Source organism: Zonotrichia leucophrys, chromosome 5, assembly GCF_028769735.1.
Source record: "Zonotrichia leucophrys gambelii isolate GWCS_2022_RI chromosome 5, RI_Zleu_2.0, whole genome shotgun sequence".
In the NCBI taxonomy this organism is placed as follows: domain Eukaryota; kingdom Metazoa; phylum Chordata; class Aves; order Passeriformes; family Passerellidae; genus Zonotrichia; species Zonotrichia leucophrys.
Window position 1 is genome coordinate 57,964,510 of NC_088175.1, and position 21,916 is coordinate 57,986,425.

General features: G+C 43.0%; 1 protein-coding gene across 3 annotated transcripts; it reads right to left on the bottom strand.

The window, feature by feature from the left end:
- Positions 1-262: 262 nt before the first annotated feature.
- NAA30 (N-alpha-acetyltransferase 30, NatC catalytic subunit) lies at positions 263-21,051 on the bottom strand. Of its 3 annotated transcripts, XM_064715859.1 has the most exons (6): positions 20,945-21,051; positions 20,580-20,642; positions 19,713-20,534; positions 12,460-12,583; positions 10,392-10,447; positions 263-3,681 (listed from the first exon to the last, which is right to left on the bottom strand). In XM_064715859.1, the coding sequence occupies exons 2-6, from the start codon at positions 20,637-20,639 to the stop codon at positions 3,544-3,546; spliced, it is 1,200 nt and encodes a 399-aa protein (XP_064571929.1). In that variant the 5' UTR covers positions 20,640-20,642; positions 20,945-21,051; the 3' UTR covers positions 263-3,543. The 3 variants fall into 3 exon arrangements, with proteins under 3 accessions (XP_064571929.1, XP_064571928.1, XP_064571931.1); XM_064715858.1 differs by having other exon boundaries at positions 19,713-20,642; XM_064715861.1 differs by lacking the exon at positions 263-3,681 and adding an exon at positions 9,900-10,304 and having other exon boundaries at positions 19,713-20,642.
- Positions 21,052-21,916: the final 865 nt, after the last annotated feature.

Here is a 21,916-nt window from a genome sequence, read left to right on the forward strand (position 1 = left end):
CAGATAAATGATGTTCAAGATGCCCCTGACACAGCCATGGCAGTTTTTAAATCAAGCCATGATAGGCACTTTTCTCTTGTAAAAATTTTCCCACCATTTCTCTGTCACAGAATCCCAGAATGGTTTGGGTTGGAAGGGACCTTCAAGACCACCCCTGCCATGGCTGCTCCAAGCCCCATCCAGCCTGGCCTTGAGCAAGTGTGAGTTTGTATTTTGTAGAGAAAGCAAAACAAGCATTAGAACATTCCCGTTGAAAAGGAAATAGATAAACAACGTAACCATTTATTTGACTGCATTGTATTTAGACAACTTGTACATTTCGTAACCCCACTGGTTTTGTTCTCATCAAAAAGGATAAAGGGACAGAAGAATATAATCCACTCAAAACAGCAGTCCAGTATTTTGAGATACACTTGCTATTTTCATAGATGCCCACCTGATACCTGAACTCCAACACAGGTTGTAATGTTTATACAAGACCTGAAGTTTTTTCAACACAGCACTGAGTTGTAGCAATGTCTTGCAGTGCCCTGAAAAAGTTTGTGACATACTCTGCAACACCAATCTGATGATGCCTTGAAGGTGATGAACCTGATCATTTCTTAAAAAAAACCCAACATAATGAATGCAAACATCCAGACTGACATGTCAGCCAGTAGCAACATTTGGGCAAATTTAAATATAAAAGCAATCAACTCCTTAGTTAGATTTGTCAATGCAAAAAGGCGAGGGGGGGAGAGAACTGTGTTTAGCAACAGACAGGAGAAATAACCAACCTTTCCTTGCTAGATTCCTTTTGAAAACCTATGCAAATTCAAGGCTTCCCACTTGATTTCCTAATCCCAAGCAGCACAGAGAACAAATCTGTTTGACAGGACCCAGCACATGCAGCTCAGTGTCTCCTGCAGTGAACTGTGACACAGCAGCCATGGCAGAACCTTTCAGGCCATATTGAAAAACAAAAACAAAAGAGAGATCTACACCTATTTTGCTCAGTATTTTCAACACAGGCATGGCAGCAACCACTTCTTACAATAACCAACCAGAATTGTATTTGAAGTTTGCTCCAGAGGGATGTTTTTGGCAGTGAGGAGGGATTTCAGCTCACTCGCCAGTCGGCTTTTGAATCTGAAGACACCCACGGCTTAAATATTAACCAATAGAAAACTTGCCTGTCTGGCTTTGCAGACTGAAACCCCAGCAAGACACACAAGGCAGCCCAGTTTGCAATTTGTGAATCAAGCCCAGCAGCTGCTTGCAAGGTCTGAAACCTTCCTGATCCAGCTCCAAGGCAGGACATAGGGACATGTCCTGGACCACAGCTGAGGGAAACCTGACTCAAGGGATCCAGTCCAACATTGAAGTCTTAACACTGATCAAAACTGCTGAAAAGCCACCCAGAAAAACAAGGTTTGATGGTGTCACAAGGCAGCAGTGGCTACACACAGGCTTCAGGCTGAGCTCCAGCATGTCCTGGGAGTAACAGACCCCACTGACAACACTTTGTCTTGGGCACCCTTTTAAAGATGAGTTTTCTTTACTGAGGGGAACAAACCCCCTGGACAGCACAGATGGTGTCTCTACAAGCAGAAAACTCAGCAGGGCCAGCTTCCATTAAAAATCTTTATTTTCAAATACAACTCATGATTTGTACATGGTAAGAAACGTCCATCACCATGTGCGATTGGTCTGTGCAAAAGGCGGCTTTGCTCAAATCCAGTTTTCCTGCACAGGGCTCCTTTCCAAATGATACTGGAGGTAGGGGTTTTGTTGGTTTTGTTTTTAGTGTACAGTAATTAGCAAAAATGAAAACAAACAAACAAAAAAAAAAACCCCAAAACCAACCCCACGACTCAAACCAAACTCTAAAAAGGAAAAATAAAAAGTGTAGTAAGGCAAATCTGGAGAATTCTTTCGGTTCCATGAGAGTGGATTCACTGAGAGTTCATCCTTTGCTCCCTGTAAGGACCATTCACCTCAGAGCTGGACCTGATCCTGGTGGGTCCCTTCCAACTCTGAACATTCTGAGATCTCTGATTACAGAGGTGCTTCCACAAGTCACCTAATACCTTTATTCTTGTCTTTCAAAAAAACAAAACAAAACCAAAACAAAATAAAACCCCCACAAAACAAAACAAAAAACCCAACCCAACTGATTCATAGACCTGGGCTATGGAATCACACAGAACAACAAAGCCTTGACGCTGTCATTACTGAAAAAATTGATGGGTATTGGTAAAACCTATGTAAGCCCAAATAAAGAAAGGAAAAAAAAAATAAAGAAAAACAGAGCAAGAGTGAATGCAAGAAAGAGAGACAGAATTCCTTCCCCGCTGCTTTGATTTTAGAGGGGAAAAAATCCCCCAATAATTTAGCTCATGTAAGTTGAGAAAATGAGAGCAGCTGAAAATGAATATGATACACCTTGAAATTCATTTTCAAGACCAAGAACCAAAGATTGAAGCATTTTAAAACACTGAAGCAAAGCAATCTGAATCTGAAAAAAAATTGTTCCAACTATCTTAAAATAGTTGTTTCTCAGAGCTTCTAGCAATAATTTTGATTAAATAAAAATCATACCAATTTACATTAATTTTCTATATCTTCTTTTAAAAGAAGTCCCTCACTCTTTTAATGACAAAAGTGCATCCAAACCCAGCAGAGATTCACTGGTGCCACCAGGTTTTTTTAGCAGCTACTCAAGGTTTTAAAATAGCTTACACTTCTTGCTATAAGAAGGGCCTTCCAACCCCTTGTTTGGGAGAAGTATCCGAATTATAAAAATCTGAAATAATTTATTATCAAATCCAGAATTTAAATAAAAGCAGATTTCTTTTTTTTTTTTCCTTGCAAAGACAACTGAAGAAAGTAAAAGAATAAAAGCATGCACTCCAAACTTAGAGGTGAAGACAAATATACTTATCTATACAGGCACTGGCAGACGCAATTTAATGGTTACTCGTTGTAACACACACCCCACCCTACAATACATTTTTTCATTCACTAATCACTGAGGTACCAATATTTAAGAATGGAAAAATTCAATATTGAAAAATAAAACCTAAAATTGAAGCCTTTTTTTTCTTTTTCTTCTTCTTCTTCCCCAGAAAACTATGGCAATTTTTGTATGAAATGTTAGTATACTTATAGAATTTTACAATCTACATTGGCTTTATTTTGAATTTTCGGGAACCAAACGCGGCGTTCCCATCCAGGTTTTCTCTGCTAAAACGTTCACTGTGTGGATGTCCTAAAGAGTCAGCAGACTTGCAAATGAATGAACATATCTTGGCTATCACCTGGCACATCTGGCTGGTACCAAAAGGACTCGGAGTCTGAGACAATCGGCTTTAATTCGGAACAAATGCGCCATGCCAAAGTGCAACGAATGTGTGCGACACTCAATGGGACACTGACAGGTTTAAGAGCTGCATGGAAAGTACTAAAAGTCCACCTTGCAAAGCAATTTGGGACAAATTGCAATGCATGCAAAGGACAACTCTGCGCTGCTGGGACGTCGCTTGCTGGCTGGGATGGGGTCTCCTAACGCAGCCACAGTTTCAGACGCAGTGCATCCACTCCATTTAAATAGTATCTGAACAGCCTCTTGTCTCGCACAAAACCAAGGTTTTCATAAAGTTTCAAAGCAGACTTATTTGTGATTTCTGTTTCCAATACAACCTTTGAGGGAGAAAAGAAAGAAAAAGAAAGAAAAAGAATTGTGTTGTGTTAGTCGGCAGTTGCAAGTACATGATTGCTGAACCAATTCCAAAGGTTTTATTTAAAGGTATGGTTGTTAGCAATGAATGGAATTCATTTCTTCTTATCTTTACTTAATTAAGCAATATTTCCACATTAAGCATTCATTTCCACATTAGAATAATATAATATAGCAGTTCATCCACAGCTATAATTATAAACAACATTCAAGATTATAGTTCTTGGCTGTAAACAGTATTTCAGTTCAGCACCTCATAACAAGGGTAAAAAACACATCAACAAACAAATCCCAAACAGCCTCCCCCAAAACCCAAGCTACCAAACAGGTTAGGGTCCAAAACATCTTTTGAGCGAGTAACTGAACTTCTGCATGTCACAAGAACTTGGCACGTGAGGATTTTATGATTTAATATCTTTGAGCCCTGATCCCTTGGAGTTAGATGTAGATAAAAGCTCTGAATTGACACCAGCTGTCAGAGCCAACGTTTGCAGTGAGTATTTGTGCTCAGCACAAGAATCACACAGGGGTCTAAGCTGGAAAGCACCTTCAAGATCATCCAGTTCCAACTGGACACCTTCTATTATCCCAGGTTGCTCCAAGCCTGATCCAGCTTGGGTACCAGCAAATACCCTAACCCAAATCACAGTGCACACCAGAAGATTAAGCAGTTTTCCATATTTTCCCCCCTCTGTTGGTAAGATCCTAGTTGCAGAAAGACCTGTCAGAAATAACTCAGACCAAACCCAAGTCCAAGAGTAGTCTAAATTAAGACTCAAAATTGTCTCAGGACTGTCAAACACAAGCAAGAAAACTATGCTGGCCTTACCAAAACATTAACCACAAAACTTCAGAATTTTTCAGACTTGTTTCTCTCTCTCTTTTCCCCACATGCACTGAACAGAGCTCTGCCATAACTGCCAAGCCCTGCATTACCTCCATGCAATACAAACTAATTCTGCCTCTTGACTGGTGTCCAACTCAATTATTTAGGGTTCTGCTATTAGCAAGAACAGGGGCTGAACTAACAAGCCTGGGGCTCCATACACCCCTGATAGTGAATATCCACATATTAAAGAGCAGCTGATGGTCACTGTAGAAAGACCACAGAATGAAAATACAGGACTAAAATCAGCCTGGATTTGTAGAGCAGTTTAAGTCCATCTACTCTGTGGCTTCTGTGGCCTCCCTTCCTTCAGGCACACATTCCCATTTCCTTTCCCCCCAGTCTCCTGCCAGCTCTCAAGCTTGGTTGCTGAGCTCCTTCCAAAGCCACCTGGCAGAAAACCTTTCCTTTTTCTCTCCACAGGGTTTGTTTTCTGCAGTCTGAGGAGTGGCTAGGCCAGTGTGAAAGGGGGAGGCAGCCAGTGGTCAGAGTGGCCTGAAACTTGAGTCAAATAAATGCATTAAAAGGATTTTTAAATCTTATTGGAAGGTGACCAGTCTAACCACTGACTGCCACATCCAATGGGCAATCCCACCTGTGTGTGTCAGTGTAAGGATGCTGAAAGAACAATGAAGCTGGGGATAACAACCCAATGAACAATATAAGACTTGGAAACAGTTAGTTTTACAAAAAGGAACTAAGAGTCACACATTGAAATATTAATCAGCAAACTTCTTAAATTACAGCAGGGCAGTGCTGTAGCTGCACACTTAAGACAACCCAATTCAATCCTTAGTTTTGAGAGAAGAATGAGAGATTAAATTTCTCTGTTTGGCACTTCCCAGAACATTACTAGCAAGTCCTGTGGGCTGATGGGGAACCCCTAACATCCTTCATCCATTAAAATGGGTAACTATTCATCTGTAAGAAATTATGGAAGCACCATCATTTTGCTGGAGAAAGCTATTTTCTACACATTGTACAACTCCTTAACTCCAATTGAAACAAAACACTGAAGCCAAAGCAGGAATGTGACCTGTGCAGAGGATTATTTATTTGAACTCTCAGCTACCAAGGGCATTCACTCTCTCAAAGGTTCAGTAACCTGGCACAGTGATGTAACAACTCTCTATTCAACTGCAAGCACCAACACCTGGCAATGCTAAAACACTTCCAGCACTGCAGGTGATTGAGCTGAAGGGAGTGGTTCAATGTTGAAATACAAGTTTGTTGGAATCCCACTACCTGAGTGAATGCTCATCTTGAAAGCAAATGCAAGAGATTTGCTCTGGTATTTCTAAGGAAGTCTCAGCACAATGAAAAGTAATTCCCTGATCTCAACACACTGCAGCTGGAGACATGTTTCTGTTATCTGAAAAGGAAACACAGGCATATTTTATTCAGGTTTCATTAGCTTCCTTTGCTGAAGAATGCATCGCTTCCTGTGTGAGCTTTTCAATCAAGCTCCAAACCTTCCATTGTTACATTTATTTCTGCTCTTGTGGGTCGATTTTGTTGTAACATATGCCTGTTAAATCCTCTGATAACACAGCTACACCCCCCTGAAGGGCAGCAAAGCTCTGATTAGATTTAACAGCATTTTCTGCTCAAGTTGCAACTTTCTGAAGGTTGTGACATTCTATTTTATCTTAAATTTCATAAACCAAACATTTTAGCACAACTCTAATATTAACTGGGTTTAGAAGCAAAAAGATATCTATATTAAGAGTGGAGTGCAATGTTCCTTGTTGCTGTATTTTCACACTTTTAATTTATTCCTGAACTGAAGCCAACTGGAGTGGTCAAGCCTTCTTGCTTCTTCAGCTCAAACTCTGAAGGAACTCAAGTTTAAAACCCAAGTCATAGAATGGATACAGCCAAATTAAGAAAGTCCTCTCAGCACACAGAGGAGGTTGCTATTCTTACTTTTAAGTCTGACAAATCATCAGACTCAAGTTATGAGGGCTTGTCCAGTGTCCTTAATCAATTTAACTGCCTCAACTTTCAAAGACAGGCATGGCATTACTCAAAATCTAAAGTTCATACTTTTTATGTTTTGTAGATTAAGGAGAAACTAAAAATATCAGCAATGTAATGATTTCAAATAGGATTCCATAAAAATGCACATTTCATTTTTACTAGTGTGGTGCTGAATTAAAATTACACACCTACCAGTGTGCTCAAAAACCCCACTCTAAATCACCCTGAAGTTCCAATGGGAAGTCTCATGAGAATCTGCAGTTCCCTTTCATGTTCTACATTTTTGTTTAAAAAAGGTTTTTGAAGTCCCATTACTGGAGTCTTATTTTCATTAGTTATCAATCCATTCACTTCTTATGACTGAAATATTTTTTCAGTAACACAAAGTGAATGGATTGTATGCAGATTCCTGAGTCATTTGTTACAGATGGAAAACCTGCATATGAACAACTCCTCCTTCCTAATTGTAATTAAGGGATGTAACAGTTCCACAGGATGGTCTTCAGCTGTAGAGTTGTGGGAAATTGCTTGCCAGCAAAAACAGTACAAAAAGCAGCCAAGACACCCACCTTGCTGCAGTCTGCACATGCTTTTCTTTTTTAAACTAGAAGAAAAATATTTCCCAAACTTTGGAGCTGAAAGTAGAACTGTTCACCTTCACCTGATTTATTTCCATTATTCACCTTTTCTATGCAACCAGCCCAGAGTTATCCACTGGAAACTCAGCCCAGTACAGCTCACTACCCCAAATATCAGAATTCATGAACATCAGATACTTGAGAAAGTCATAAAGGTGTAAAAAAAATCCAAATCAGAATGCCTAAGTTTTGTAATGTTCCATGCAGACACTGCAGCTGGAAGCTGCTGTGTGAGTGCTTTCTCCAGGCCTGAAGGTTATTTCTGGTTCAAGCAGCCACCCCCAAGAGCAGATCACTTCCCTGGTTTCTATTCTAATGTAGGCCATGGGCAGCTCCTCCTCTGCACACAGATTCCATTCCACCCAATTCACCTCCTCAGCTTTCCCTGAGAAAATCCTCCCCACCCCTGAGGAAGACTCTGCCTCTCAGAGTAACCCACTCATTCCACAGGCCTGCCTTGGTTTATTCCCACTAAAACAACCTCCAGGGGAAAAAAATGTCCTTAAACACCAGAACATTGCAGCAGGCTTTGAAATGCCACCTATCAGCTGTGATTTGTCAAGATCTTCATCTCTGGTGTTGCAGAAATCCTTTTGTTTTTCAGGACTCAATGCTGGTACCTCCAAAGCCAAATCTGTGATACTTTGAAAAGCAACACACTGAGTGAGGCATTTATCAGATTATATGCCACAAATTATTAAAATTAAGTCTATTTACTGCATCTATGCCATAATTAGATTGAAGGGAAGAGTTTCCAAGCAGCCTTTGGAAATTTTTCACGACACCCACAGCTGCATATTCATGTTTTTAATCCTATTCCAAGCAAGTTTCAGAAAATAGCATTTTGTTTTTAATTGCACTCCATCTTATCTCAAAAAGCAGTATCTTTTTATTTTCATCAGGATTCTGATTTTATTCAAAGATGTAGAAAAATACCTTAAAAAGCTGCAGGGATGATTAAACCATTTCTATGCCTCACACAGACAAATTATTGTGATGCAGCACTTTGTGTTTGATGAGCTTTAAGCATCAATTAATCAGAAACTGATCTCCTGACAAGTGTTGTGAAAACTGGTGAGACCCAAGAGTTGGGCAGAGCTTTTCATGGGTGCCTAGTTAAATTTTTCAGATTCCACATAACCTCCTTATTTTACACCATTTTGGGTATGTGGAAGAAACCTACTTGGTGGCAAAGAAAAAAAATAAACATGAAAACATTGGCTCTTTGGTTGTGGATAATCTATATGTGGAAAAGAATAACATAAATAAAAATAAGTGTGGGTGTGCCTCAGCTGATGGTGCAGAAAAATAAACAGTGAAATACTCTGCTTGTATTCCATGCTCACTAAAGAGCTCCCAGTTCAAAATTTAGTGCCAGCACAAGACCCAGCTGGTGCAAAAGTCCCCAAAAATCAGGGGATGAGTTTGGAATCATCATTCTACAAACAGCAGTTCCAAAACCAGGAGTCTGAATTGTAGTGCCTTTGAATAAAGAGACACAATCTGAGAAATGCCCTCTGCCCCTGGTCCAAAGCATTTATACAGCACCAGAGAGGAAAATCTGTGACTAAGACTTAATGAGACCTCACTGCAGACCTGCAACCCTTATCACATTTATTTCATGTTGATGGAGATAAAAACCAGCAAAAAGGGATCTTGGATTAATATGACAGTGGTAGAGGAAAAAGACACAGAAGGAGGTTACTGTTAGAGGTCACCTGTTAGATAGTCCAATCTAAAAATGAATTTACATGAGGAATAGCACATTCAGAAATTACACAGTAATTACTGCAACTCAGAGCTTGACTAGAAACATCCAGTTCTACTCCTGACTCTCTAATAACAGTGGGTAATTCACTTCCCTTCTCTGCATCTCACTTCTGCAGCTGTGGTGTGAACACTGTAACCCTGACCCTCAAGTATTTTGCAATTTTTAAAAAATCTTGACTAGTCTAGAAACGGGAAATCAACTCAAGACCATAGTGGAAAGCAATGGGGAGAGCAAACCAACCAATCTCTCCTTGATTAGTTCAGTGTAGACAAGCAGTAAAAGAGATTAGAGGAAAGCATTTTAGAAATCAGGATAGAAACAAGAAGCCAAAATAAAGAACTTAAAAAGAATTACAGACTGCACTGTAGTGCCCAACTACAACATAAATGAGAAGGTGAGGGGGAAGAAGACAGCAGCAAGCAGAGGCATGAAGGGATCTGAGGGGAAGAATAAATCTCCCAATGAATGAAGCCAGAGCACAGGCAGGGATACTGCAGGAAGAGAAACACAACAAGTGGAAAATAAACTGCAGTGTTTGCCAGAAGTCCTGTGACACCCATTGTAGCTTTGCATCAGAACTTCCCCAGAGGGCAGTGGGACAATGGAGGGAGCAGCTGAAGTGAGATAACGGAGAGATCAAAGGCTCATTAACCATGACACTGAAATGACAGTGCTCACATGTCAGGAACAAGTGCACTGTGCCAAGGAGCTGGAAGTTAAAGGGACACACAACCTGGGCATGGAGGATGGATGGATGCAGGGAGAGCTCCTCACAAGTTAAACAAGACACACAACAACATATATATTTATATTTATAAACAAGAATTTATAAAAATATTTATTTATATTTCATAAACAATATTTATATTTTTAAAGAAAGCAGGAACTGTAATTTGGTGAAAGAGCACCAACTTGTAGGGCAGGAAGTTTGCCAGTGGTTCAGTGCCTGTGCTCACCCAGTGCAGCCCTGCTCTGTGCAGTGTCAGAGGAGGCTGATGAGTGCTGTGATAAATCCACATTCTGCAGCAGCACAGCACACTCTGTTCTGTGCCTGGGTGTGCTCTGAAGGGATGGCAGGGCCACACAGGACAAGCTCAGCCCACTGCTCAGCTGCACCTCAAATGGGGCCCTTGCAGGAAAATGGGCCTGAGTGAAGGCTGAGGCAGCTTCACAAGGTAAACTGCTGAATTTCAGCACTTAGGATAAATTTAGAAAGTTCATCTCCTATTTGTGCCATACTTTTTTTGAGGTTGTTTTCCCTTTTATTCTAAAGGAGCTTCTTACCAACTTATTTCCCACCTAAAAAAAATCCTGGAGAAGAAAAACCTGTGAAATGAATCTACAAACAAGAGAGTGCAAACCATTTATATTATGAAAGTTTTGATTATAAAATCTTACCTCATCACAATCTCCTTCAACCATAGCATAAATAGCTTTCTTAACCAAGTTTGTACCTGAAACACAGATTTCAGTAAGTGTCAGAGTTGCAGTGCAAAACAAAAATGCCAGTTTATATATGACTAATGTGTGCTACCTACATGACATGACACCTGGGGAAAGGAGGGAGGAAAGAAAAACAAGGAGTTGCAGTCAAGCTGCAGTCTCAAGTTTGAACACTAAAATAATCTGTGAAATTATCCAGAGACTCAGCTCAAGTGCAAGATTCTTGTAACACAGGGATATTAGAAACTGGCTGCTCTGCTCAACATGGTGTTAAATATAGCCTTCCAAGATGTGATTCATTCCTTTTTGTTGCATTTAAAGTCAAAATCTGCTGGCATGTACTTGAAGGACATTCATCTTCCATGGGAATTTCCTCTTACTAAAACAAATACTTGTATTAGTAACAGAACTTATGAAACCACAGTTTTTATGGCTCATTCCCATTTGGGTTTGCTAGTATCTAATAATATTCTCAAGGCCCATCCCTTTCCCTCAGTCAAGCATTAAGTTTAATTTTTTAATCATTATTTGTCATCTATTTCACAACAGTTCTACAAATGTAATATCCCTACTTGTCTGTAGAACTGGGGTGAAATTAAAAGCTGAATTCAAAGTTATTAGTGGAAAAAACTGCTGTTCAGTGAAATTGCATAAATCTCACTTCCATAAGAAGGCTATGGAAAAGGAAAAAAACCCCAAGGAATCTACAGAATGCTGTAATACATTCTCAAAACTTTAATCAATAGAGATTTTCCCTGAATGTGATGATAAAACTGTTCTACATTTAAAGCAGATCTTCAGATTAACAGCACACTGAGAAACAGCAAGGTGACAAATGTTGGAAAAAGCCAACATATATAATGCTAAAGTAAGCAAGGCTTTAAAGATAAATTCTATGTATGTAATTCTAATTTAACCAACTGACTAAAGTGAGGGAAAAGTCTTGCAGTGATCTTCATAATAACAGCATTAGCTCTTATTTACTTCTGAATCCAAGCACCTGCAATTAAATTATGGCAGCCTCCTTCATGACTCAGCTAAAAGGGAAGGAGAGACAGTGATTTCTCAGTATCCTCTTCCTCTGCTCCACTACAGAAACCAACAATGGCTTTTGAATTGCACTAGGGAAAGAAAAAAATCTGCACATGCTTGAACAGTTGTGGTAATGTGTTTTTTTGGAGGGTTTTTTCTGGAAGAAAGCAAACACAATGATACATTCTGCAATGGATCACTGTATTTTTTGATTGCAAGTAATTTTCTGTCTTTAATCACAGAAGCATGAGCTGTTCAGTGTGGATGAGTGGTGAAGCACAGCTCTAAGCTTTGGAGCTGACGTCTACATTTAGTTAAAAATACCTTACATAATGTAATTTCACAATAACCAGCATGAAAAAATTAAGTTCCATAAGAAGAGATATTTAATTAAGCCAACTTGGCTAACTGGAGTTAGAATGAAAATCCCTTCACCAGGGCAAAACTGATTAATGAGAAAGGGCAAACTCCCTGCCAAGAGTGATTTCTTTACCATGTACCTTCCCAACAAAACAGATCTCCATTTCAATCACTCAAGTAACAACACACAGCTATTTTTCTTCCCTGATTAATACAATAATGAGCTCCATACATTCTCCCTGATGGGTAATATATGCATAATTTATAGGGGGAAGTCAGGGAATAAGTTCACTGTAAGAAAGGAGCGTGAACACAACATGGAAATACAGTGATGAGGGCACACATAAAACACAAAGCAGCTCCCACTGTTATTTGGCAGAGGTAAGGGGCTGCTGCCTGCCTTTCTTTTTAGCCTGATCAGATCCCAGGTGTGAACTCACAGGGCATTTCAGGTTATTTTAACAAAATCAGAAAATCCACTGGGGAGCTCGCGTGGTTGAGTAAGGCGAGGATGACACACAAAGCACCACATCCTGAACTTCAGTTCAGCTTAAATCTTTATGACAGCTACAGTTATCCCAGCTGGAGAGGATTTAAAGAAGAAAGAAGACAAAAAAAAGGCTATTCTTACCAATTCCTTTTCTTCTGTATTTGGAATCCACTGCTAACATGGCTATATAACCTCTGCGGAACATCTTTTTGTGCATATCCAGCTTGCAGACGATGGCACCTACACACTCCTCCCCTACCATGGCCTTAAAGACAAACATACACAGGTGGAATTCTCAGTTTGGGATCCACAGTGCTACCAAAAGCAGTAAAACACTTCATTTTTCAAGTCAAAGAGCCCCACAGGATTTGTTTGTATAAAGCTATGAAAGGTAACAATGTAAATTTTAAAAGCGTCTCCAAAAGTATTACTAAGATTAAAAGATTTAAATGCTTTATTACATTCCAATAAAGTTCCAGGACAATTAACAACCAATGAATTATTCCTGGGGAGAACCACACTATCATGGCACAAAGTCTACAGGTAAGAACACATGTGATTAAAAAGGGAAGAGAAATAAATAAAAGGCAAAACAAATAAAAGATCAGGTTAAGGCATAAATTACCCTTTCATATGGGCTTCTGCAGAGGAAAAAAGTCCATTCCTGTTTTATAGTGATCAGAATTTTCCTGTGCAAGGGCTGTGCTAGATAACATGCTTAATTTTTGTCTGGTTTTAATGTCAAGGCCACAAAGGATCAGAGGAAAGTGTTGCTGCATTTAATCTTTAGACACTGTCGTTTTCAGTCACATGACACCAGGAGAACAAACAAAAAGCACAGTTAATTTCACACATTTTAACTATTGGGGATTTCGTTTGTTAAGAGCACTGGCAGTTAATCCCAGTGGCATTGTCACAGTAACCGTGGTCAAGGAGATGTAGGAATTCTGAAATATTAACAAGAAAAACCCCAAAAAGGAAAGGACCCAACTCCTCCCCAAACCACTTGCACACCCACTGTGCTCACCAAAATTTTACCATGAGAGAAAGGAAAACTTCAGTGATGTTAACTGAGGGATTAGGCAGCACAAGGGATTAATGACATTATAACCTGCAGCAGCAGAACTGAGTAATGCTGCAGAGTGGGACAATATCCAAGGGGAAAACAAATTCCTGTGCACTCAGGAAAGATGGGCAGAGATAAAAGAAACTCCTGATTTTACATATGGCTGTGTGAGAGGATCCACAGCCTCTGACAGAGCTGCAGGGAGGACCAGCCTTGGGCTCGAGGGCAGCAGCCAAACCAGGAGCACAGCACATGATTGGCACAAGCAAGTGCTGCCACAAGAGCTGGGGACAACCCAAATTTACAACTCTAAGCCATGTCCAATGCAAGGGACTGGCTAGAGCCAGCACTGCCAGGCCTCAGAGCAGCCACCTGTGAAGCCAGAGCTCACTGCTGCAGTGTCTGTGCTACAAACTCAAGCACCTGAACCCTCGTGCACAGCCTGGAGGCCAAAGCTCCATGGACAGAATTCCTTCCTGCAGGTCACACTGCAGGCACAGTCTCTTCACCCCAAAAAGAATCAAATCTTTGAGCATCTCCACCTGGATGTGGGTTATTAACCAGGAGCTGCAGCAAAGGTGAAATGAAGCAGCCAAAAAAAGGTACAAGCTGCAGTTCCAAAGCCCTGTGATACAGCATGATTATAACCCCATCTCTAATGCAGCTGAAGCAAATATAACTATTGCTAAGTTTTTATTTGGCAGGAAAACACATTTCAGCAGTATCCAAGAACAACCCTGAACAATCTAACGAGTGGTTTTTAAAATAACAAACAAAAACTGTAGCATGATCTAACTGGACTGAAACACAGAGCCTCTAAGCAATCTTTCATTTGGTCCAAAACACAGGTTATTCCACAGGAAAGAGGAGCTGTGCATGCAAAGTTTCAGCTCAAGGCAAGTTCTGGATCTCAGCTCAGACCTGAGAAAAGCAGGGAGTTAAATAAAGAGTATCATCAGACAAACTGCTCAGAACATTGCTATAATTATGCAGAGTACCTAGATGTAATCTTATCCCTCACTAAAAAAAAAAGGCACACCACAAACTAGCATGTTATAGTTGTGCTTTGCCCTGGAGTGAACACGTGCAAACTGTTGATCCTAACAGTTATGTGGAGAATTTTTAAGATATATTTATTATTTTTTTTGCATGCTTCAGGACTAGTGACAATCTAGATTGAGCTATTTCTTGTCCAGGGCACTTTTTAGAAAAGTTCTATTCATGAATCATATATTTAAAATGCTAAATGAACAGCAAAGAATTTTGTCTCAGTGATCAAAGAAGCAAATACCCACTGGTTTTACCACTGCTGCCAGAGAGCTGAATAAAGAATGACTCTGTTACCAGTTCTCCAAACCCCTAAATCTATTCCTCTGTCTTTAGGCAGGTTAGTCTGGCAGTTCATCTACAGCTGTTCCACTCACAAAGGCAGTGCTGCATTTCCACCTCATTCTGACGGGGTTTTGTTGCCTTTCCTCTCCTTTCCAACCTTATCTAAAGCTGGAAGTGAACCTAAACCAAAATGATGCAAAACTTTGTAATTTAATTTCCTGGAGAAAGTTAAACTGTGTGAATTAAAAAAAAATCCAGACTGGAATAGGGAGAGCTGTGAGGAGGGAAGAAAAGTAGCTCCCACACAACATCATTTAGGAAAAAGATAATCATGAGCCAAATTTTCCTTTCAGGTATACAAGAGTACTTCTAAACATGCAATTTTCTACAAACAGAATTCAGCCTAAGTCACTATTATACATTATAAACTCCACAGAGTACTATAAGATTTACTCCAATAGTAAGTTATTAGTAGCAGGATTAACATACATGAATCCAAATCCAATATTTGCATCATCTTTGTTCCTATGAATAAGTTTAAATGCTTAAAACAAACCAGATTTTAATATACTGGAAGAGCTAGTAGAGAAATGTCTGTAAATCATCAAGAACATTACTTTTCATAGAATTAATCAATTTGTATTAATTTCATTATCAAAGATGGCATTATGCCTGTCAGCCACAGTCTGAGTATGCATTTAATATCCAGATCCTGGGAGTTTTGTTTAAAGCAGATTAAAACAGCCAACTAGCCCCAAAAGGGAAATATTTTGCAATTCAAACACAGAAGCTGCACTGCCATTTTTCCTTTCTCACCTCCAAAGTCCATCCCAACCATCCCAGGCACAGCTGGGCAGGAGCTGGCTCCCATTTAGGGATCAAGTGACCAAATGCCATCAGAGGATCCACTCAGGGCAATGGTTTTACCCTCACTGTGCCACCTCAGGCACAGCTCTCCCCAGCTCCTGGCAAATCCCACCTCCCTCTGCCGCCCTCCAGGAACCTGGACAGCAGCAATTCCCTCCTGGCTGAGGAAAAGCCCCTGGAATATCTGCCCTGCCTGCTGTCACCTGCCCAGGTGCTGCAGGGACTTCACTTTTCAGTGACAGACTGCCTGAAAGGGAGATCCCTCCTAAAAACAAACTGGAGTACAAAGTTTGCAAATTTCCCTACAAAACTTCTTCCTACATCTGCCACAAGACTTCTCAGACAACCTCCTGACTTTTCTGGTTCTTCCTTTTTAAGCCCCAGGTTTTCCACAAGTGAAGAACAGGGATGATGTCTTACAAGTCTTAATTTCAACACAGCAAGACTCTTGAATCAAATCCAATTTAAAAAAATGCAAAGCATTAGTATAAAACAAGACTTAACTGCAGTCATTTAGGATTTACAACACATTTAAAACCACTTACATGGAATTAATAGGTTATTTTTAAACTTGTGAAAGTTTAAATTATAAATGCTGCTAGAGCTAGTGGCAAAGTTAAGAACCCAATAAAAGCATAGATTTTTCTAGATTTTTCTTAAAAGGCAGCTGAGTGGTACAGTGAATTACAGGAGAGGTTACAACACTCAGCCTTTTATTACATTCTGTCTTATCCAAACTCTGGCACAGAGCAAGCTTTCCTAAGCTCACCTCTCCCACGCGAAAGGATTTTGAAAACAATTTTCTGAAATATTTAATTTATCAGTCTGAAATGCAAGCCTCAGAACTTTAGCACTGCTAAGACTAGAAGCTTCAAAACCACTTGAAAAGAAAGCTACAACGTTGAAAATGCATTTACAATCCATCTGGGGACAAAGATGTAACATTGCTTAAAAATACTTGACATGAAACACAAGATGCCCCTTGCCCCTATCATTCTTTGACAGAGGAGTGGGTATTTGAGGGGAAACTGGGCTGACAGAGCTTCTGAGAATAAATAAAAATCAGACATTTACCTAACACACACTGCAAACCTGCTCTTCTGAAGACAGGCAAAACTTAAGTTGAACCAGACAGGTGGAGTTTTACAGAATCCCAGAATGGTTTGGGTTGGAAAAGATCTCAAAGATCATCAGTTCCAACCCCCTGCCATGGACAGGGACACCTTCCACTGGAATTTTATGGAGGAAAATGTTATTACCTTGCCACAGTCCAGATACTGCTCAGCACTGAGCAGTATTCCCAAAGCTGCTACCCCTAAAGTCAGGATAATAATTGTGTGGAAAAATTAGATATTGAATTTAACAGGGTTTTAAGACTTTCAGTATCTCCAGGTCCTTTTGAAGTGGAATATGAACTTCTTCTTTGAGTGTACAGTTAGGAAGTGGTCTGAGCCTGCAAAACTCTGCTCACCACTGACCAGTCAGGGTTGGTCTCTGCCCTCCCACCTCTCCTCCTGCACCTGGGACATCCTACAGGAATAGATCTGCAGCTCTAAACCAGCAGAGCATCACCCTAAAACAGCTAAATACACACACATTTACACCTAAAAGCTGTCAGAGGGGTAACACAGCTCCCAAAATCACAGGAACACAGGGGCTGGCACAAGGCAGGAAGAGGGAGTTGAACAGAAGGGGAAAACAAGCACCAGCCCTTAGAGCAACTGGGCAGCTTGGGAAGGGCAAACCAAAATTCAGCCAGTTTCAGATCCATGCAATAAAGTTAATAATGTCCCCAGAAATTAGCTTGGCATGGTCAGAATGGGGAAATCACGTTTCAGATGGTTCACCAAATAAACCACCAGAAAGAGACAAGTGCTGTTTGTTCAGGGAAAGCACACATCCCACCCTCAATTTCAGGGCTGTCAGTCTTTTCCCCTCACAGGGAGAGGGAAGGAAAGGTGCCATGACAGGGCAGACAGGTGAATGTGCTCTGGACGAGTTTTCAAAAGGTGATGGTGAAATTCAGTAAAGGAACTGGCTGCAGCCTTACAGATCTTTTTCCAAATACAATCAAATCACAGGTTAACCCCCTCTTCACAAAATCTGAAACCAGAAGGGTGTGGGGCCACAATGCATTAAATCAAATGATTCTGTGAGATCAGGCACTAAGCTTCATGTTCACCATCCTGACACTTCTTCCTAATTGAAATATGCAGTCCCTGACTGATGATAAATATTTTAAAGCTATTTATTGGAGAGAAGTAGCTCAGGAGTCCATTAACTGCAGGAACAAATTATATTTTATAGATCAGAAAATTTTCAAGACAACCTTTTAAGAAACAAACCTCAAAAACATTAAAACCAGTCACAAAAAACCCCAACCTTCCCACACATGAATCTAACACAACATGCTGCAAGACCTTCAAATTGTTAAGCAGATAACAATTTGCTGGCTTTAGACATTCACAGCCATATATAATTTTATGTGCTTTACATTGTTTCACCTTTCTAAAAAAAAGGCAAATACATCGAGTTCAAGAAAAGTTTTGTTGATTTTTCAGGGCTATCAAAAAATGAAGCTGTCACTACAAAATAAGCTTTCTTTCCTTTGAGTGATATCTTACTCTTTAAATGCGCTTATTAGAAATCATCTGTTTTAGTTTTCTGTCAAACAACTTGTCACTGCTCTTCTCACAACAAAATTCTCCAGTTATTCCCTGACCAAAAAAAAAAACCCATAATGAGTGAAAGTCTAAAGAAATGCATTGTGATCTAAGAGTATCCAACATTGCCTTGGCATCACCAGGGCTGCACCTGATGCTCTAAGGATGGACTTTTGTAATTCTTGAGCATTTCACTCTCAGTGTGAGGTAAATCTGTCACAGGCAGAGCTCAGTGTTTGAACATCACTGTGCTCTGATCAGCATCCCTGTAATGGCAAACATGACTTTGCATCCAACAACGCTCTCCGATATTTTCATATTCTGTTTTGTTCCAGAAGGTCAACATTTTGCTTTGCTCAACTTCCTGGAATCCTACTGTATTCCCTCTGCAGGGTTTTAAGGGGCACAGTTGTGAAAATCCTCCTATAAACCATATCAACCCTGCTATAAATTCCAGCAGATCCTGAACGGGGAGCATTCAGGAAGTTCAAGGCCAGATGGGCTCCATTGGCCTCACCTCTTGTCCTCATGTTCTACCAAAATTTCAGAGATAGCCCTCAACTGAAGGGTGACTTGGCTCTGGCTAAAACAGAGCTTTCAAGAGACAAGAATTCCTCATTTTCTTTAGCAAGGAAGTGCCACAAACTCCCCTGAACGTTCTGTTTTGCAGCTGGGAGTGTTGCTGTGAGTAAATCAAGCACAGCTAAGCCCTTGCTATGCACACGCACTCCTCAGGCCAGCTTCTACTCACTTTCATTTACCTGTGGATGCATTATCATCCTAAAAGCTTGCAACTGAGACACAAAAAGTGCTAAACATTTAAGAAGGCAGGGGGGCAGCTAAACCAGCCTTTCAACAGTGCACTGGGAAGAATACAACGCTAAATACGCTGTTAGTGCAGGGAGCCAACGTGAGGATTCCTGCATGCTGCGAGCACTCTCACACCTGTAAAAGCAACACAGTGGGACTTGTCTTTGTCAAAGTAAGCTCACAGATCAAAAAGTCTGCTAAACCTTTCACAGTGCCTCCCCACCTATCACTTAGCATTTATGTGCCAGCCCCGCTTCAGTCAGTTTTAAAACCATTGTGCAAGAATTAGCGAGCAGTTACAAGGCATTAGTGGACTAAGTACTTTCTTTTTTACATCCAAGCCCAGGAACTGAGACAGAATCATAAAATGAGCTACCAAAGGTCACAAAAGTCAATGTCAAAACCAAGATTAGAAGCCCTGAATTCCTGGATCCTAGCCCTGCGCTCAAACCCTTTCCCCACCATTTAAAACACGTGTTAACAAATGCAGAACTTCGGCCACGTGCTTTACTTGTACCTGCACGGGTCACAAGGGGACAGGTATTTCCAAAAAAGATGATTAAAAGTATTTCCACAAACGCCAACCCTTCCATCCCCTCCTCCCCAGCCCCAAGCCACTCCCAATTCCTGCCCTCCCTGCTCCCTCCGGCACTTACCAAAAAGCAAAGTTGTGGCCAGTTGTGGATAAAATACCTATATGTGTAAATGGAGTAGGGTTCAGACAGATCTTTGGTGATCAGTCTCATGATATCGGGCATCTGCAGCTCTGACTCATACTGGACGTATCGTATCGTTAGGTCCTCCTCGGGCTGACAGTCCGTTCCCGAGCTTTTCAAACTGCACGCTGCTTCTAAGGACCCGGAGAGTAGCTGCAGGGACTCCTCCTCCTCCTCCCCTCCTTCATCCCCCTCCTCCTGCTCTTCCTCCTCCAAGCCAGTCTCTCCTGCCAGCCCATTGCGGGCTGCAGTCTTAGCAGCAGCAGCAGCCGTGGTTGTGGCAGCAGGCTGGCTCTTGTCCCCTTTAGCCGGGGGAGAAGGAGGAGGAGAGGGTGCAGTCCTTCCCTGGGGAGGGAGGTGGTTGGCGTGGGGGGACGAGCAGGGCGCTGCGCTGGGGGGCGACGACTGCTGCTGTCCGGAGCCCATTGTTTTGCTGGCTCGCTTGTTCTCCAGCCCCTCGGGGGCCGCCCCTGCCTCCGAGCCGAGGATCTTGCCCTTGAGGGAGGCCCGCAGGTGCCGCAGCTCGGGGCTGATGAGGCCGTTGAGCTGGTGGTTGTGGTGCGGGGGGTGGTGGTGGTGGCGGTGGTGGTGGCGGTGCTGCGGGCCCCCCTTGCCGCCGTCGCTTCCTCCTCCTCCTCCTCGCTGCTGCTGCTGCTCTCGTCCGCCCGCGGGTCCCTCCTCTTCCTCCTCCTCCTCTTCGGCCTCCTCGTCCTGGGCGCCGGTGCAGGCGGCGGCGGCGGCGGCATAGGAGGCGGCGGAGGAGGAGGAGGAGGAAGCAGCTCCCCCTCCTCCTCCTCCGGGGAAGGGGGAGAGCGTGTCCCCCTGCGGGGACAGGACGCTGCTAGGCCCCGGCGGTACCTCGGCCATATCCTACGGGAGAGACCGACACAAACTCACCGGGGAGGAGGAGGAGGAGGAAGGCGCCAAACCCAACGGGGGCCACGGGAAGGTGTCGGGGGGGGGGGGGGGGAGGAGAGGCGCGGCGGCCTCACGGGCCGCGCTCGGCGGGGAGCGGAGTGGGGGGGGGCGCGAACAAAGGCACGCACGGTGCCCGGGCCGCGCCTCGCCGCCCCGCCGCGCCCTGTGGCGGCTGCCCCGCTCCCCCTGCGGGCGCGGGCGGCGCCGTTCCCGCAGCGCTCGGGGCCCGCGGTGCCCCCGCCGCCACCACTCACCGCCGCGTCTGGGCAGCTCCCGCTCCGCCGCCGCCAAGCGCGGCCGCCGCGGCCGTAAAACCCGCGGCCAGTTCCTGTCCGCCCTTACGACACTTCCTCTCTTGGCGGCGGCGCCTGGAGACAGCGGGGCGGGGCCGGCGCTCTCAGACGGGACCTGGGGCGGGGAGAGCGGGCAGGGACAGGGGGACGGAGTCAGTCACTGGGTTGGAAAAGCTCTTTGAAGTCGTTGAGCCCAGCCCATTACTGAACACATCCAGTCTTTCATAGAGTCGGAGTGTCTATGAAAGTATCCATGTCTATGATCCTGAGCGGGGAGGGATCATGGAGTCCCACGCCCAGCCCTGCACAGGACACGCCAGCAATGCCACCCTGTGCCTGACAGCGTTGTCCCAGATCCGAATTCTGTCAAGCTTGGCGCTGTGCCCGTTCCCTGTTCAGCCTGTGCAGTGCCCAGCACCCTCTGGGGGAAGAACCTTTCCTGATATCCCGCCTAACCCTGTCGTGCCTCAGCTCCTGCCGCTCCCTGGGCTCCCCAGAGTGGCCAGATCAGCCCCTGGCCTGCCCTGCTCTCCTCAGGCAGCTCTGGCGGCGCAGGTCTGACCTCTGCTCCTGGCCGGACACACCAAATGTCCTCAGCTGCTCCTCATGAGACCCCTCCAGACCCTTCCCCATCCTTTGGAATAGCTTTGTGTCTTTTGCTTTCAGCACCTCCATGGATGGTGACTCTGCCACCTCCCTGGGCAGTCCATTCCAGTGTCTGATCACCCTTCCAGTGAGGAAATTCTTCCTGATATCCATCCCCTGGCACATCTTAGGAGTGTGTCCTATTGTCCTGCCCCTGTTCCCTGGGAGCAGAGTCCAATCCTCCTGGCAGGAGCTGTGCAGAGCCACAAGGTCCCCCCGATCCTCCTTTTCTCCAGGCTGAGCCCCCTCAGCTGCTCCTCATCGAACTTGAGCTCCAGACCTTTCCCC

What these genes read in the sequence shown, in the direction of transcription:
- NAA30 (XM_064715858.1), bottom strand. Translation starts at nt 20,639, where the DNA reads ATGGCCGAGGTACCGCCGGGGCCTAGCAGCGTCCTGTCCCCGCAGGGG. An exon ending in GGCCACAACTTTGCTTTTTG is followed by an intron (nt 12,584 to 19,712) that starts GTAAGTGCCGGA and finishes TTTGTCTTTAAG; the next exon opens with GCCATGGTAGGGGAGGAGTG. An exon ending in TTGAAGGAGATTGTGATGAG is followed by an intron (nt 3,682 to 10,391) that starts GTAAGATTTTAT and finishes TCTCCCTCAAAG; the next exon opens with GTTGTATTGGAAACAGAAAT.